This window comes from Lutra lutra, chromosome 13 (genome assembly GCF_902655055.1).
Source record: "Lutra lutra chromosome 13, mLutLut1.2, whole genome shotgun sequence".
NCBI lineage: Eukaryota > Metazoa > Chordata > Mammalia > Carnivora > Mustelidae > Lutra > Lutra lutra.
In genome coordinates, this window is record NC_062290.1 from 43806558 (window position 1) to 43821320 (window position 14763).

At 34.6% G+C, this 14763-nt stretch overlaps 1 protein-coding gene across 7 annotated transcripts in view; it reads left to right on the forward strand.

Moving 5' to 3' along the window:
• The window catches only part of CNTLN (centlein), a 301590-nt gene that overhangs the window by 229302 nt on the left and 57525 nt on the right, over positions 1–14763 (forward strand). For all 7 annotated transcript variants that reach the window (XM_047700244.1, XM_047700246.1, XM_047700245.1 and 4 more), the window contains 2 exons: positions 936–1029; positions 1107–1330. In XM_047700244.1, coding sequence (XP_047556200.1) covers positions 936–1029; positions 1107–1330 — 318 coding nt within the window. The remainder of the gene's footprint in view (positions 1–935; positions 1030–1106; positions 1331–14763) is intronic.

Sequence of the window (14763 nt, forward strand, 5' to 3'; positions counted from 1 at the left end):
GGGCATCTGAGTAGCTCAGTCACTTGAGCGTCAGACTCTTGGTTTTGACTCAGTTATGATCTCATGATGGTGAGCCTCAGGCTCCACACTCAGCTCGGAGTCTGCTTAAGACTCTCTCTCTGTCTGTTCCTCTGCCCCTCCGCCCCACTTGTGTGTATGCTCTCTCTCTCTCTCTAAATACATAAAATCTTAAAAAAAACTTTTTTCTGAATATCTAGTCAGAAATAATCCTGGAAATGGAAGCCCAATTATTTTTATTTTAGGTCCAGATAATTTGATACCAAGCCTGATGACTAATATTGGTAATTTGGTAGTTTTGTTTGGGACATTTTTATAGTGCTTAGTACATCACTGGCACTTGAATCTTCATAAAACAATGAAAAATTTTAAAAAATCTATCTTATATACTGACTCCAAAGAAGTTCAAATGAGGTATTTCAAAAATATTTTGAGGAATGAAGTAATACCAGGACTCATTGAAACCATATAGTACTTTATATGTTTTCAGTATTTTTCAGTATATATACATATATATGTGTGTGTGTATATGTGAATATATAGGTATGTATATATATAGTGATCTATAGAGCCATAAGTTATTTAATATTCTTATTTTATTTTTATTGCTTTTATTATATTTCCTCATAGATCTTTAAATTGTCCGTAGGTTAAATTTCTACCACTTTTGGGTTGATTTTTGTATTTGTATGTTGTGCCTGCTAGATCAACTTCTTTTTTTTCTAGTTCAACTTTAATGTGCATATTATGTTAATTTATGAGTTCTTGGTATCAGTTATAGAATTTTACTGTTTAAATTTTTTAGCCTGCATAGATAAATATATTTTTAGGTAAAGAAATAATATTATTTATTATGTTCATTCACTTGAAGTTATTATTGAGTAATAATCTAATTTTTATAAAACCTTCAAATTTAGAATTATTTTCATTACAAGAATGCCAAAAAAACAACTTTTCAAAAGAAGAATGGTAATATACAAAAGAGTTCACATACAACAGTTCCTGTCAGAGGTAAGAATGTATATGAAATTAACAATGTCTAATTTACTGTGTTTTTTAAAAAAATATTACAAACATTATTTTTATAGTTAACAGAGAAAAGTGGAAAAATATAACTGCCCAGAAATCAAGTAGCAATATTATTTTATTACGAGAACGTATTGTATCCTTACAACAACAAAACAGTGTACTTCAGAATGCCAAAAAAACAGCAGAATTGTCTGTCAAAGAATATAAAGAAATCAATGAAAAACTCCTTCAGCAACAGCAAGTATCTGATCAACGATATCAAATAAGCAGACAGACAATAAAGGTAAAGAAACTTTAAAAATTAATTACAATAGTCTCTATTATAAGGGTGGATATTTTGTTTTACATGTGTTGTTCTGTTCATATTTGTGTTTTTTATTGTGGTATAACTTGGATTTTAAGAATAGGCTTCATAAATGCATTTAGGTTGCCCATTTGCCCATGTCTAAAACTTTGAATTTTTCATTATAAATCAAATTATTAAATAGTAATTGCCGCTGTTCCTCTTTGCAAATACTAGTGTAACATGTGAAGATTTTAACATAAATATCTATTTTAATGTGTTCCTATAACTTATCTATGCTTTTGTTAAACTCAGGTGAATTGAGTTTTCTCCAGCAGTTTTTTTTTTTTTTTTCTCCAGCAGTTTTTAGATACATTATAACATTGCTGGTTATCATAATTTAATCTTAAAGCAAATGAAAATGAAAGATTGTTCTTTACATTTCTATTCTTAAAGGTATTTGCTTGTACAAAAAATGATTTGTTGAAAATTTGTCTTATACAGAAGAATTCATCATTTTAGAAAATAATTTTTAAATCACTATCATACATAATTTTAAATTATGCTTAAATTCTCTACTTATATTATCTAGTGCTTTCATTCAAGCAATACTCACTAAACGTTTTAATTATAAAGCATTACTATTATGCTAGCTATATGAATATCAATAGGAACTGTGTTCTGGCTTCATTCCCAAACTAGCCTTATAACCAAATCTGACCCATGTTCCAAACGTACTCTGAAAGTTAATTTCTATGATCTGGGTTTTAAAAAAATTATTAAGACTTGTTTTCTGGCCTAACAGATAGTAGACACTATAGAATATTCCATGTGCACTTGAGAAGAATGTGTATTCTGCTGTTGTTGGATTGAATGTTCTATATATATCTGTTGAGTTTAGTTGGTTAATAATGATGTTCACCTTTTCTATATTCTTGCTGATTTTCTGTCTAGTTCTATCAGTTATTGAGTGTGAAGTGTTTAAAGATTTTTTTTTAAATTTATTTATTTGTCAGAGAGAGAGGGAGAGAGAGCAAGCACAGGCAGACAGAATGGCAGGCAGAGGCAGAGGGAGAAGCAGGCTCCCCGCCAAGCAAGGAGCCCGATGTGGGACTCGATCCCAGGACGCTGGGATCATGACCTGAGCCGAAGGCAGCTGCTTAACCAACTGAGTCACCCAGGTGTCCCTTGAGTGTGAAGTGTTTAAATCACCTATTAATTTTTTTGTGATAGCTTTAATGAGAGATAATTCACATACCATATAATTCTCTCATTTAATTCAATGGTTGTTACAATGTAGACAAAATTGTACAGCTATCACCAAAATCAATTTTGGAGCAGTTTCATAACTTCATAAAGGGACCCTGTACCCTTTATCTATTATCCTTCCCCATCTCTGCCAGCTCTAGGCAACTACTAATCTATACTCTATATAGATTGTAAGGGCAGAAAAATTTATTCTACTTCCTTCTAGGTTATTTGACTTCTCTAATAATTAAAGTGTCATAAGACAAATTAACAGGAGAAAAAAATTTAATTTTGTATGTATTAGACCTCCATAAAAACATGAGACCCAAAAAGCAGCTAGGTAATCGAAGCTTATAAAACATCCTGAGCTAAAGAAGAGGGTTGGGGTCTGGGATACAAAGGGAGGAAGGCCTTTCACATGAAGGTCAGAGATGTTTGGAAAACAGATGTTCTGTTATGCAGGTAAAGTTCTTTTAATTAATTAATTTATTTATTTATTTATTTATTTATTTTCAGCATAACAGTATTCATTGTTTTTTGCACCTCACCCAGTGCTCCATGCAATCCGTGCCCTCCACCTGGTTCCCCCAACCTCCCACCCCCCGCCGCTTCAAACAAATAGCATGGAGGACAAGGGGAGCTAGAGAGGAGAAGTGAGTTGGGGGAAATTGGAAGGGGAGGTGAACCATGAGAGACTATGGACTCTGATAAAGTTCTTAGGTAAAAAGAGGGGTGCCTGGGTGGCTCAATTGGTTACATCCAACTCTTGGTTTTGGCTTAGGTCATGGTCTCAGGGTCATGAGATCAAACCTCAATCATTCTCCGTTATGAGTAACTCCCCAAGAGAGTTACTCATAATTTATCTGAAAAGTGTGAAAAAAATGAGTCCCAAATCTTAAGAACAACAAGATGTAAATGTCGTCCTCTTTTGTTCCAGTAACATTACTTAATTGTATTATGACTGTGTAAACTCGTTTATAGCCACATTGTTTCATCATGTAGATTTAAACAGCATTAACTCATAGAAGCAAACTACTAGAACCCATATTATAAAAGAAAATGCAACTTTAGCTATAAAACCACCTTTTAAAAATCTTTTCAATGTTTTGTATTATTAAATAATTTTATATAAGATATCAGCTGGTAAATATGAAACATAGATTTTTGTGGAATCTTATATACTGTAAAATTTATTTTCTAATAAGCCTTCCCCTGAAATAATATGTTTAGAGAAAGTAGAATAATCTGTACCATTTATTCATATATTAATAGATGAGTTATTTTATTAATTTTCTTTCTGTATTTATTTAACAAAATGGATTTCAAGAGGTTTATTATCACTATGATTGAGGTATGTTGCCTGAAATTCATATGTTGAATTTTGACCTAACTCGTAATATTACGGTTTTTTGGGATGGGGCCTTTCTGAGGTACTTACGTTTAGTTGAGGTCATGAGGGAGGGGCCCTCATAGTGGGTTTAGTGACCTTATAGATAGAGAGCTCTCACTAAAACCTGACCATGCTGGCATTCTGATCTCATACTTTCAGCCTCCAGAATTGGAAGATATTAAATGTCAGTTGTTTAAGCCAGAGTCTATGGGGGTTTTGTTGTTATTGTAGCAACCCAAGCAGAGTAATGCAGATTTTGGTACTGCCACTTGAGTGCTGTTGTAACAAATACCTAAAAATGTGGAAGAAGCCACTTTGGAACTGTGTAATGGGTACACATTGCAAGGGTTTTGAGGTATGTATGTACTAGAAATAGAGACATTAAGGGTATTCTGGAGAGGTTTCAGATAAAAATGAGAAACATGTTTTTGGAAACTGGAGGGAAGGCAATCTTTGTTATAAAATCTCAAAGAACTTGGCTGAACTGTGTTCTAGTGTTTTGTGGAAGGTAGAACTTGAGAGCAAAGAGTGTGTTCTTTTATTAAAATTTTATTTTGGAAGGGGTAGTTTTAGGTTCACAGCAAAATTGGAAAGAAGGTACTGAGATTTCTCATATATCCCATGCCTCCACATATGCATAGACTCCCTCATTGTCAGTATCCCCATCAGAAAGGTACATTTATTACAATTGATGAACCTACATTGATACATCATAATTACCCAAAATGCATAGTTTAACTTGCAGTTCACTTTTGCTATATTGTACATTCCCTGGGTTTGGACAAATGTACAATGACACAAATCTATTCATGTATTCATTTTCACTGCCCTAAAAATCCTCTATGTCTTGCCTATTTATCCTCCCACCCCACTCCAGTCCCTGGCAACTGCAGATTTTTTTTTATTATCTCCATAACTTTGCCTTTTGCAGAATGTCATATAGTTGGAATCCTACAATATAAAGAGTTTTCAGACTGACTTCTTTCTCATAATAATATGCACCTAAGTTTCCTCCCTCATAATAATATGCACCTAAGTCTTTTTGTGGCTCATTTCTTTTTAGTGTTGAATAATATTCCATTGTCTCATGTACCACAATTTATGTATCTCCTCACCTACTGAAGGACATCTTGATTGCTTCCATGCTTTGGCAATTATGAATAAAGCTGCTATAAACATCCCCATAAAGGTTCTTGTGTGCACACAATGCCTTTGGGCAAATACCAAGAAATGTGATTGCTAGATCATATGGTAAAAATATGTTTAGTTTTGTAAGAAACTGCCAAGCTGTCTTCCAAAGTAACAGTACCATTTTGATTCCCAGCAGCAAGGAATGAGATTCCCATTGCCCCACATTCTCATACCATTTGATGTTGATAGTGTGGTGGATTTTGGCCATTCTGAAAGTGTATAGTAGCATTTCATGGTTGTTTTAATTTGTATTTCCCTGATGATATATGATGTGGAATATCTTTTTATATGCTTATTTCCCATCTGTTTATCTTCTTTGGTAAGATGTCTATTTGGGTCTCTTGCTCACTTTTTAATTGGATTCTTTGTTTTCTTACTGCTGAGTTTTAGGAATTCTTTCTGTATTTTGGAAAAAGTCCTTTATCAGATGTGTCTTTTGTAAGTATTTGCTTCCAGTCTATAGCAGAATGGGCCTTCTTATTCTCTCAACACTGTACTTTGTCGAGCAAAAGTTTTGAATCGTAATGAAGTTCAGCTTATCAGTTATTTCATGGATCATGCTTTTGGTGTATCTAAAGAGTGATCACCATACCCTAGATCACTTAGAAGTTCTCCTATTTTATCTTTAAGGAATTTTTTAGCCTTGTGTTTTACACTTAGGTCTGTGACCCATTTTGAATTAATTTTTGTGAAGGAATAAAGTCTGTCTTCTGTGTCTAGATTTTTTAAATTTTTATTTATTTATTTTGCCTGTAGATGCCCAAATGTTCTAGCACATTTTGTTGGAAAGGCTATCTTATCTGCATTGCATTGCTTTTGCTTTTTCCTCAAAGATCAATTGACTCTACTTATGTAGGTCTATTTCTGGGGTGTCCATTCTGTTCCATTGACCTATTTATTCTTTTACCAGTACCACATGTTTTGATTGCTCTGACTTTACAGTGAGTCTTGAAATCAGGTAGTAGTGTTAAGTCTTCCAATTTTGTTGTTTTCCTTCAGTACTATATTGACTAATCTGGGTTTTTTGCCTCTTCATATAAACTTTAAGATCAGTTTATCAATATTTACATGCTGGAATTTTGATTAGGATTGCAGTGAATCTATAGAACCAATTGGGAAGAACTAACATCTTGACAATATTGTATCTTCCTTTCCATGAACATGGAATATCTCCATTTATTTAGTTCTTTGACTTCATTTCTCAGACTATTTTAGTTTTTCTCATATAGACATTGTACATCTTTTGTTAGATATATATCAAAGTATTTACTTTTTAGGTGTGCTAATGTAAATGGGATGTTTTGCTTTTAAATCTGCTTGTTCACTGCTGGTATATAGGAAAGGGATTGACTTTCATATATTAACCTTTTATCTATCAACTGTGACATAATCACTTAGTTGGTCTAGGAGTTTTTTTGTTGATTCTTTTGGGTTTTCTGCATTGACAATCAACTCTGTGAATAAAGACAGTTTTATTTCTTCCCTCTGATTCTGTATACTTTTCAATTTATTTTCTCATCTTGCTGACTTAGCTAGAACTTCCAGTATAACAAAAAGCCAGGATGAGAGGAGACCTCTTGTCTTGTACCTGATCTTAGTGGGAATGCTTCAAGTTTCTCATCATTAAGTGTGATGTTACTTATAGGGCTCTTATAGATAATCTTTATGAAGTTAAGAATGCTCCCCTCTATTCCTAATTTACTGAGAGTTCTTACTATAAATGTGTGTTGAATTTGTCAAATGACTTTCTGCATCTATTGGTTAGTCATGTGATTTTTATTTTTTAGGCTGTTGATGTGAAGGACTGCATTAATTGATTTTTATCTCTTGAGTCATTTTATCAACCTATGAGGAGGATAGTATCCTCATATTATATTATGTGTGGTGCAATTAAGACTTAAAGAATGGAAATAAATTGTTAAGATCAAACTGAGTTGGCATTCTAGGGTTGTAACCTACAGCTATCTCTTGATCTTAACTCCATAGTCTTTCTACTTTTCTAAGCTGATTTTTTTATACAACATTAAGTTTTAATAGTTTTAAAGTTTACCATTTGTGAATTCTGTCGGAGCTAGTAGTTAATTCGCTCCTCAAAGACAAAAACCATATGTTATACTTCTTTGATAATGTTCACAGAATCCTGTATATTTAAGGTCATAGTACATTCTCAATGAAAGAATGAAGATTGATTTATGACTAGTTTTTACCGAGACTCTGATCTGATATTGCATATTCTTATCAAGATTAAAAAATTGTGTTCTACTTCAGGTACCTTCCTCTTTTCTTTACATCATTCTAAATCTAGCACATCACTTAAAGTCTAGTTCATAGTATCACTTCTTGCATGCAACATTTCCCAGAGCCATTCTCCTTTTCTAAGTTTAGCAAAAAATAATTCTGTTGTAATTTATTAAGTTGAGGTGGTTATGCGTCATATAAGTGAAAGTATCCTACAGACTTTTGTGATTAGGAACTGGAGAATCAATTTGAGAATTAGAAGAACAGATAAGTCAAGACTGAATATTCATTTATATTGAGGAAGTGAAGGCATAGAAAACATTGTAGGAAAGGACTAAAAAGTTGACCAATCAATTGATAAATTATATAATATCATGAAAGTATTGGGAGTTACAGTTTTGATATGAGAGTCAGCAGTATTAGTCTTATGGTGCTTTCAAGGAGGATGAGGCATACTATCTTCTCTTTGTCAAAAATCCTACTAGGCCCACTTCACTTATTTGTGTTACCATTCTTATAACCCTTAGCATTTAATTTTCCAAACCCTGATTTGCAAAATGGTCCTACATGTTTTCTGCAGGGAAAAGATACTCCTTTTTGTCCCCCCCAAAATGCTTTTTCTCTATATTAATAACAGTACTAACCAATCCCTAAGGGCATAACAATATTTCCAAAAGTTACAGAAGAGATGCTTTATAAAATATGGGCTGGAGAACCAGACTTTTACCCTAAGCCATTGCTGCCTAATAGCCTTTAATCTGCTTTTTCTGTAACTCCTCAACTGAAGTGTCCCCAAGTAATCTCAGAGTTTATGTGTGATATTTCCACATACGTGTCGTAAATATAGACTGCTGTTTATTTTGTGATTAAGCATTATTATCTCTTCTGATATCTTGATGAATTCTTGATTCCCTTGCCCTCTGAGTTAGATAAAGGTAAATTCTGCAACAGCAAATTTGTTTTCAGAAACTTTTTTGGCAACTGCAATCTTAAAGCAGGTTCATTTTTAGGATTTGAATTTTCAAATTTGTTTCAGCTCTTGTCCAGTTGCATTAACCAGTTAATCTTCAATTAATTTAATCAAAACCCAAATAAAAGACTGATCCTGAATTAATGACAACAGCATAACCCATTCAACAAATATCTTAGGTTTTTAGGTTAATCTATCATATAAACTTTGAGGATACCATTACATCTGAAGAGTCTTTTAGGAAACCCTGTAATTCTAAAAGGACCGTATTTTATGGATCTCCATAAAACATTTTCATTTGTGTAGATTATATGATTGCTATTGTTTCCTAAACTTACATTTATCTTTGTTTTATATTTATTTATATAACTCTTACTTAAAAGACGTGTTAAATTGTACTGGACTTTTTTTTTTTTTTCTGTCAGCAATTGTAGAATGTTAAATACCCTCATTTTCCTTTTTGTGGTCTGTGTTCATATCTCTAGTAATAATGAAGTAGAAAACTACTCCCTTATTGTACTTCATTGCTAATCTCCAGAGTTTTCTTTTATCTTACCCCAATAGCCTGTGTAGTACACATTCCTTGTAGGGTATTCGGTTTATATATGTCAGATTCTCTAGGGCCATGGCTTTTGCCAGATGAAGCACTTTTGATTTTGAAGCTGATGAAACACAGTGCTATTATTGATCTGTGCATGACACAGCCCGTCTCTCTCCTAGCAGAGTGTAGCAACATTTATCCAGGAATTTGTGAAATGTCACTCGGATCATGTTCGCAAGGTAAACTGTGCAAAATCCAGGATCTGAGCTGAGAATCCATGTGGAATTGGACGTGACTGTCTTATTCCTATGTCTTATCTTCTAGATGAACCAAGTGATATTTGTTAACAGAATGTCTGTGTCTTATATTAGACTTTGTAAGGAACGATTATTATCACACAGAACCCTATGTACTGTAAAATCATACATCTTACCCTCTGTTTTCAGGCACTTGTGATCTTACACAAAAAATAGTAAGAAAAAAAAATAGGACCTGAAAACAGCAGTTAGAAATTTATTTTCTGTTTATAATGAGCCAGTGTTGTAATATATTGCACAGTCTTATGTTCCTAGTAGTGTTTTGTTCTTTACATCAGTGTACTTTCAGGTAAGTGTGTCTCGTTAAAATATCAATATGCCTAGAAGTGACAAATTATAACATTTTTCCCCACTATGGAATCATTGTGATATTTAACTATGAATGTGTTTTAGAGTTTGGTTTTAAATGCCTAAAATTTTGGTTTGCACATGGATAGATATATTTGTTATGATTTTTTTTAGTTTAATATACCTAACACAGGTAAGGCCCTCTAATAATAGGATACTCAGCAATGAATTAAACATAATCTTTGACGCTTACATAATATACTACTAGCAGAGGTGAACATGTATATCATAATACAAAGAAATTATAATATCGTGTGTGTGTGTGTGTAACATATACCATGGATATGTAGTGGATGGAAAAATACAGTCATTCATCATAGTCATTATTTAGTAAGACTTTTGAGGAGGTAGCATTTGTGCTTAGACTTACAGTTTACTTTCATTTTGAAAGTTGTATAAGTGGAACAAAACAGTTGGAAGAGGGAAAGCTTAAAAAGGCATCAAGGCAAGAAAGCAGTTTGTTGAGACTAGTGAATAGTCTAGTATAGCTATGGTTCTCAAATCTAGCTATGTGTTCTCCTCACCTGGCGAGTTTTAAAAAAATACTCATGCCCAGGCCCTACCCTAGACCAGTTAAATCCGAATATCTGGTGGTGATCCTTGTACCTTGCTAAAAGCTCTCGGGTGGTTCTGTTGTACAGTTAGGTGTGAGACTAAACTTTGAGAAAGTAGAAATTAAATGGAAACATGCAAATAAGAGACTGTTTAAATATTATAGCAAAAGATGACAAAAATCTAGAGGATACCAGTAGAAGTAGAAAGAAAAGAAAACAAGAGATTTTATAATGGTATAACACAGTTTGATGACCAATCCTAGATGGGAAGGTAAAAAACAAAAAGTGAAGTATTGAAGATACGTATCAGTGTTCTAATTAAAGTGACTAGAAAGTTGATAGACTTTATTTGTAATATTATATGATAAATATTGTGGGAGGAAAAATCCTCATATGAACATACCAGGAAAGTTGGACAAAATATAACAAATATAAATGTACACCATTTAAATATATAGAACATAACAACAACAAAAAGATGTAAATCCCTAGAGCTAAAATTGGTGACAGTTTACCACTGGACCCAATGGCAACTTGTCACTGAAGTGATGGTATCAAGTGAGCTCTAGGATATTTGAATGTCAAATGTAGAGGAGAGGCCAGGGCTAGAGGTATGAAATTTTGAAGTTATGAGTATTTAGATCATATTTTAAAATGTGAAGCTGGATGGAACCCACTTAGGGAGTAAAGGTAGATAAAAAAGAGAGGAGGTCCAAGGTCTGGGCCCAGGGCCCTCCAACCTTTGGAGTTTGGACAGGCGGGAAAGGACTAGAAAAGGAGAAGCCAGTTAAGTAGAAAGAAAACCAAGGGTATGGAGTATCCAAAAGCCAAATGGTAAAAGGATTTCAAGGACTAGTGAATGACTAACGATGTCAAATGCTGCTGACTGGAGTGGGTCCATGAGAGGAATTAAGAAATGGGAAGAGAAGGAGAGGAATTGGAGAATATAGTTAAATGTGCATACTTTTTAGAGTTATCATGTTGAATTTTGCTCTAAAGGAGAACAGATAAAACTAACATATAAATACTTAATATATATAAATATGAACATTAATAACTTGGGCTTAAAATTTATAATGCAAAAATGGCAAGTCTTATTATTTTTAAGATAACTTGCTCTAAATATTTATCAAAAATATTCACAAAATTAAACCAAAAAAGCTCTTCACAGATTTTAAATATTTGGTGTCATATAAAAAACATTGTTTAACATAAGTGAAATTAGAAATCAATTTAAAAGCTTAACTTTGAAAATTCTTTTTTTTTTTAAAGATTTTATTTATTTACTTGACATATAGAGATCACAAGTAGGCAGAGAGGCAGGCAGAGAGAGAGAGAGGAGAAAGCAGGCTCCCCGCGGAGCAGAGAGCCCGATGTGGGGCTCGATCCCAGGACCCTGGGATCATGACCTGAGCCGAAGGCAGAGGCTTTAACCCACTGAGCCACCCAGGTGCCCCAACTTTGAAAATTCTGATGCAAACTTATAGAGACATTTCCAGATAACTAATGGGTCAAAGAAGAAAATTTCAAAAATGAAAGAATACTTCAAATTAAATGATATCAAAACTTGCAGAGTGCAGATAAGATGGTACTCAGATGGAAATGTATACCATTAAATGCAGTAAAACTCGAGAAAGGTTAAAAATTAATTAGCTACCAGTGTAATAGGTTACATTCAATTTAAGAATGAGCAATTAAATAATCCCAAAGAAAATAAAAAGGAGGACATATTAAGATAAGGACAAAACTTAAGGACAAAACTTAGAAAGCAAACATGCAGTAGACAAGATAAAAAAAAACTAAAAGGTGGATCATTGATACTAATAAATTGATAAAAAATAGCAAGTATTGATGGGGATATGGATGGATTAAAACTTTCATATGTTGCAGGTAGGATATGGAAAGTAATGCACTATTTTGGAAAACAGTTTGGCAGTCCCTCAAAAGGCAAATTATAGACCTACCATACGATCCAGCAATTTCATTTAGGTGTATGCCAAAGAGAATTGGAAACAGATGTTCACGTAAAAACTGTACGTGGAGGTGCCTGGGTGGCTCAGTGGGTTAAGCCTCTGACTTCAGCTCAGGTCATGATCTCAGGGTCCTGGGATGGAGCCCCGCATCGGGCTCTCTGCTCAGTAGGGAGCCTGCTTCTCCCCCTCTCTCTGCCTGCCTCTCTGACTACTTGTGATCTCTCTCTTTCTGTCAAATAAATAAATAAAAAATTAAAAAATAATTAAAAACTGTTACGTGAATGTTCATAGCAGCATTATTCATAATAGCCCAAAAGTGGAAACAACCCAAACACCCATATAATGGATAATCATTCAGTAATAAAAAAGGATTGAAGTAGTGACACAAGCTACAACATGGGTAAACCTGGAAAACATGCCCAGTGGGAAGAAGTCAGTGACTGAAGATCAAACACAGTAACATTTCATTTATATGGAATGTCCAGAAAAGGCAAGTCTACAGAGACAAAAAGTAGATTAGAGATTGCATAGGCACGGAGTTGGGAAAGAAATGTCTGTAAGTGAGCATGAAGTTTCTTTCTGGTGTGATGGAAATGTTCTAAATTTAGTGTTTGGTATAATTGCACAACTCTATTAATATACTAAAAATCATTCAATCGGATACTTTAAAAATGGATGAATTTCATCTATGTAAATTATACCTTAGTAAAGCTATCAATAAAAAGTAATACCATACTATGAACAGTTTGTGAGATTGAAATTTGAGTTTCATATGTAAGTTTTGCTAGGCATACACATTTTCCCAAAGAAAAGAAGAAAGAGAAGTAAATTTCACCTCATTTTTTGAGGGTACTATAACTGTAACACAATAACAAGATAGGAAAATATGAGAAAGGAAAATTAAAGGCTCATCTCAGCTATGAATATGGATAAATATTCCTAAACTATTAACAAATCTAATCAAACTATGATAAATAAATATCACAAATGAGGATAATTCCAGAAGTAAAATAGCTTATTTCATCATTAGAAACATTGTTTATATAATTCATTACTACAACGAAGAAAGGGGGAAAATGTATTAAAGATGCAGAAAATCTAAAGCAACATCAGGAAGATGGCAGAATTTGAGGGAAGCACCAGACCCTCCTTCCCATAGAGAAACCAATTCAGCAACAATACTTAGGCCAGTTCCTTTAGTGAGAAATCCAGAAACCAATGAGAAGGCACTGTACCCCTCGGGAGCGTGCAGCTAGCCGCATTCAGATTGGTGGGGCACTCCTTCAACTTAGTCCCTCCCGCAGTCATACTGCCTTGTGATCCAGAAGAAACTCCTGGTTTGTGGGTCCTCCCTGAGGAGAGAAGGAGTATACTGGACCTTATTTCCAACCTCCTGGCTTTTCAGCAAGCCTGTGGGAATGGATTCTTTTTCACCTGTCTCAGAGCATGGATGGGACCTGTCATACTCTAGATGCCTAGAGGCCACAGAGAATCAAAAGAGCTGGATGGCCTGCTGCTGTTGCAGAGGACCCCTGCCACACCAGACAGAAGCTGATACAGCTCGAAGCAGAAGTTCCTCCCTCAGGGAGAGAGAGAGAGAGAAGAGGGAACAGGTGTCTACTGTTTCAGCTTTTAAGGAGGAGAGTGCCTGAGGGGCTTGTTTCTTGCTCATCTTAAACCTCAGACAGGACCCATATACCCAGAAGCCTGGGAACCACTAAGAACTAGACAAGAGCTGGATGGTGTGCTGCTCCTCCACAAGGCCTTTGGTGCAGCAGACAAGCCAATATGGATAGAAGAGGAATAGGGTGTGTGTACAATGTCCCAGCTCTGCAGGGCCTGCCTGAGAAACTCGTTTCTGTCTAGTCCAGTTGGGGCACTGTGGAACTGGGCATACTCTAGGTAGATGTCTGGGGCTGCTGAGAATAAAAAAAGAGCTGGGTGGCCTGTTGCTGCTTCTACAGACTCCAGTATAGCAGACAGGCACCAGAGTAAGCAATGCTGAGATTATGAGCTCCTGGGAAGTAAACAAAGTAGACAAACAGAAAATGTATTTAATTAGAAATCTGCACACACTAGCTCAGACAAGTCATATCCACAGGGAAGTTTTGAGAGTTTCCAGAATCTCTCGCTGGGGCTGATCCTGGTGAAGGTTTTTCTGTATGTGAAGCCAGTTTGTAAAGAGGAAGAGGTGGATGTTTCTTCAAGTGCATGGATAGCAACCCAAAGTTATAAGGAACACAAAGAAATAGAGTAAAATGGCTGAATCAGAGGAACAAAATAAATTTCCAGAAACTGACCCTAAAGAAACAGAGGTATTTGAATGATCTGAAAAGAATCTGGAAATACAGAACTTGAAGAACGCTATAGACTAATTGGACCTGCCAGACTTATACAGACCTCTCCACCCAACTACAGTATTCTTTTCAAGTGCACATGGAACATTCTGCAGGATAGACCACATGTTAGGCAACAAAATAAGTCTTAAATTTGAGAAAATTGAAACCATACAAAGTATCTTTTCTGACCACAATGGACTAAAACTAGAAATCAATAGCAGAAAGAAAACTGTAAAACCCACAAATATATGGCAGTTAAACAACACACTTTTAACCAGTGGGTCAAAGAAGAAGTCACCAGGGAAATTAGAAAATACCACAAGA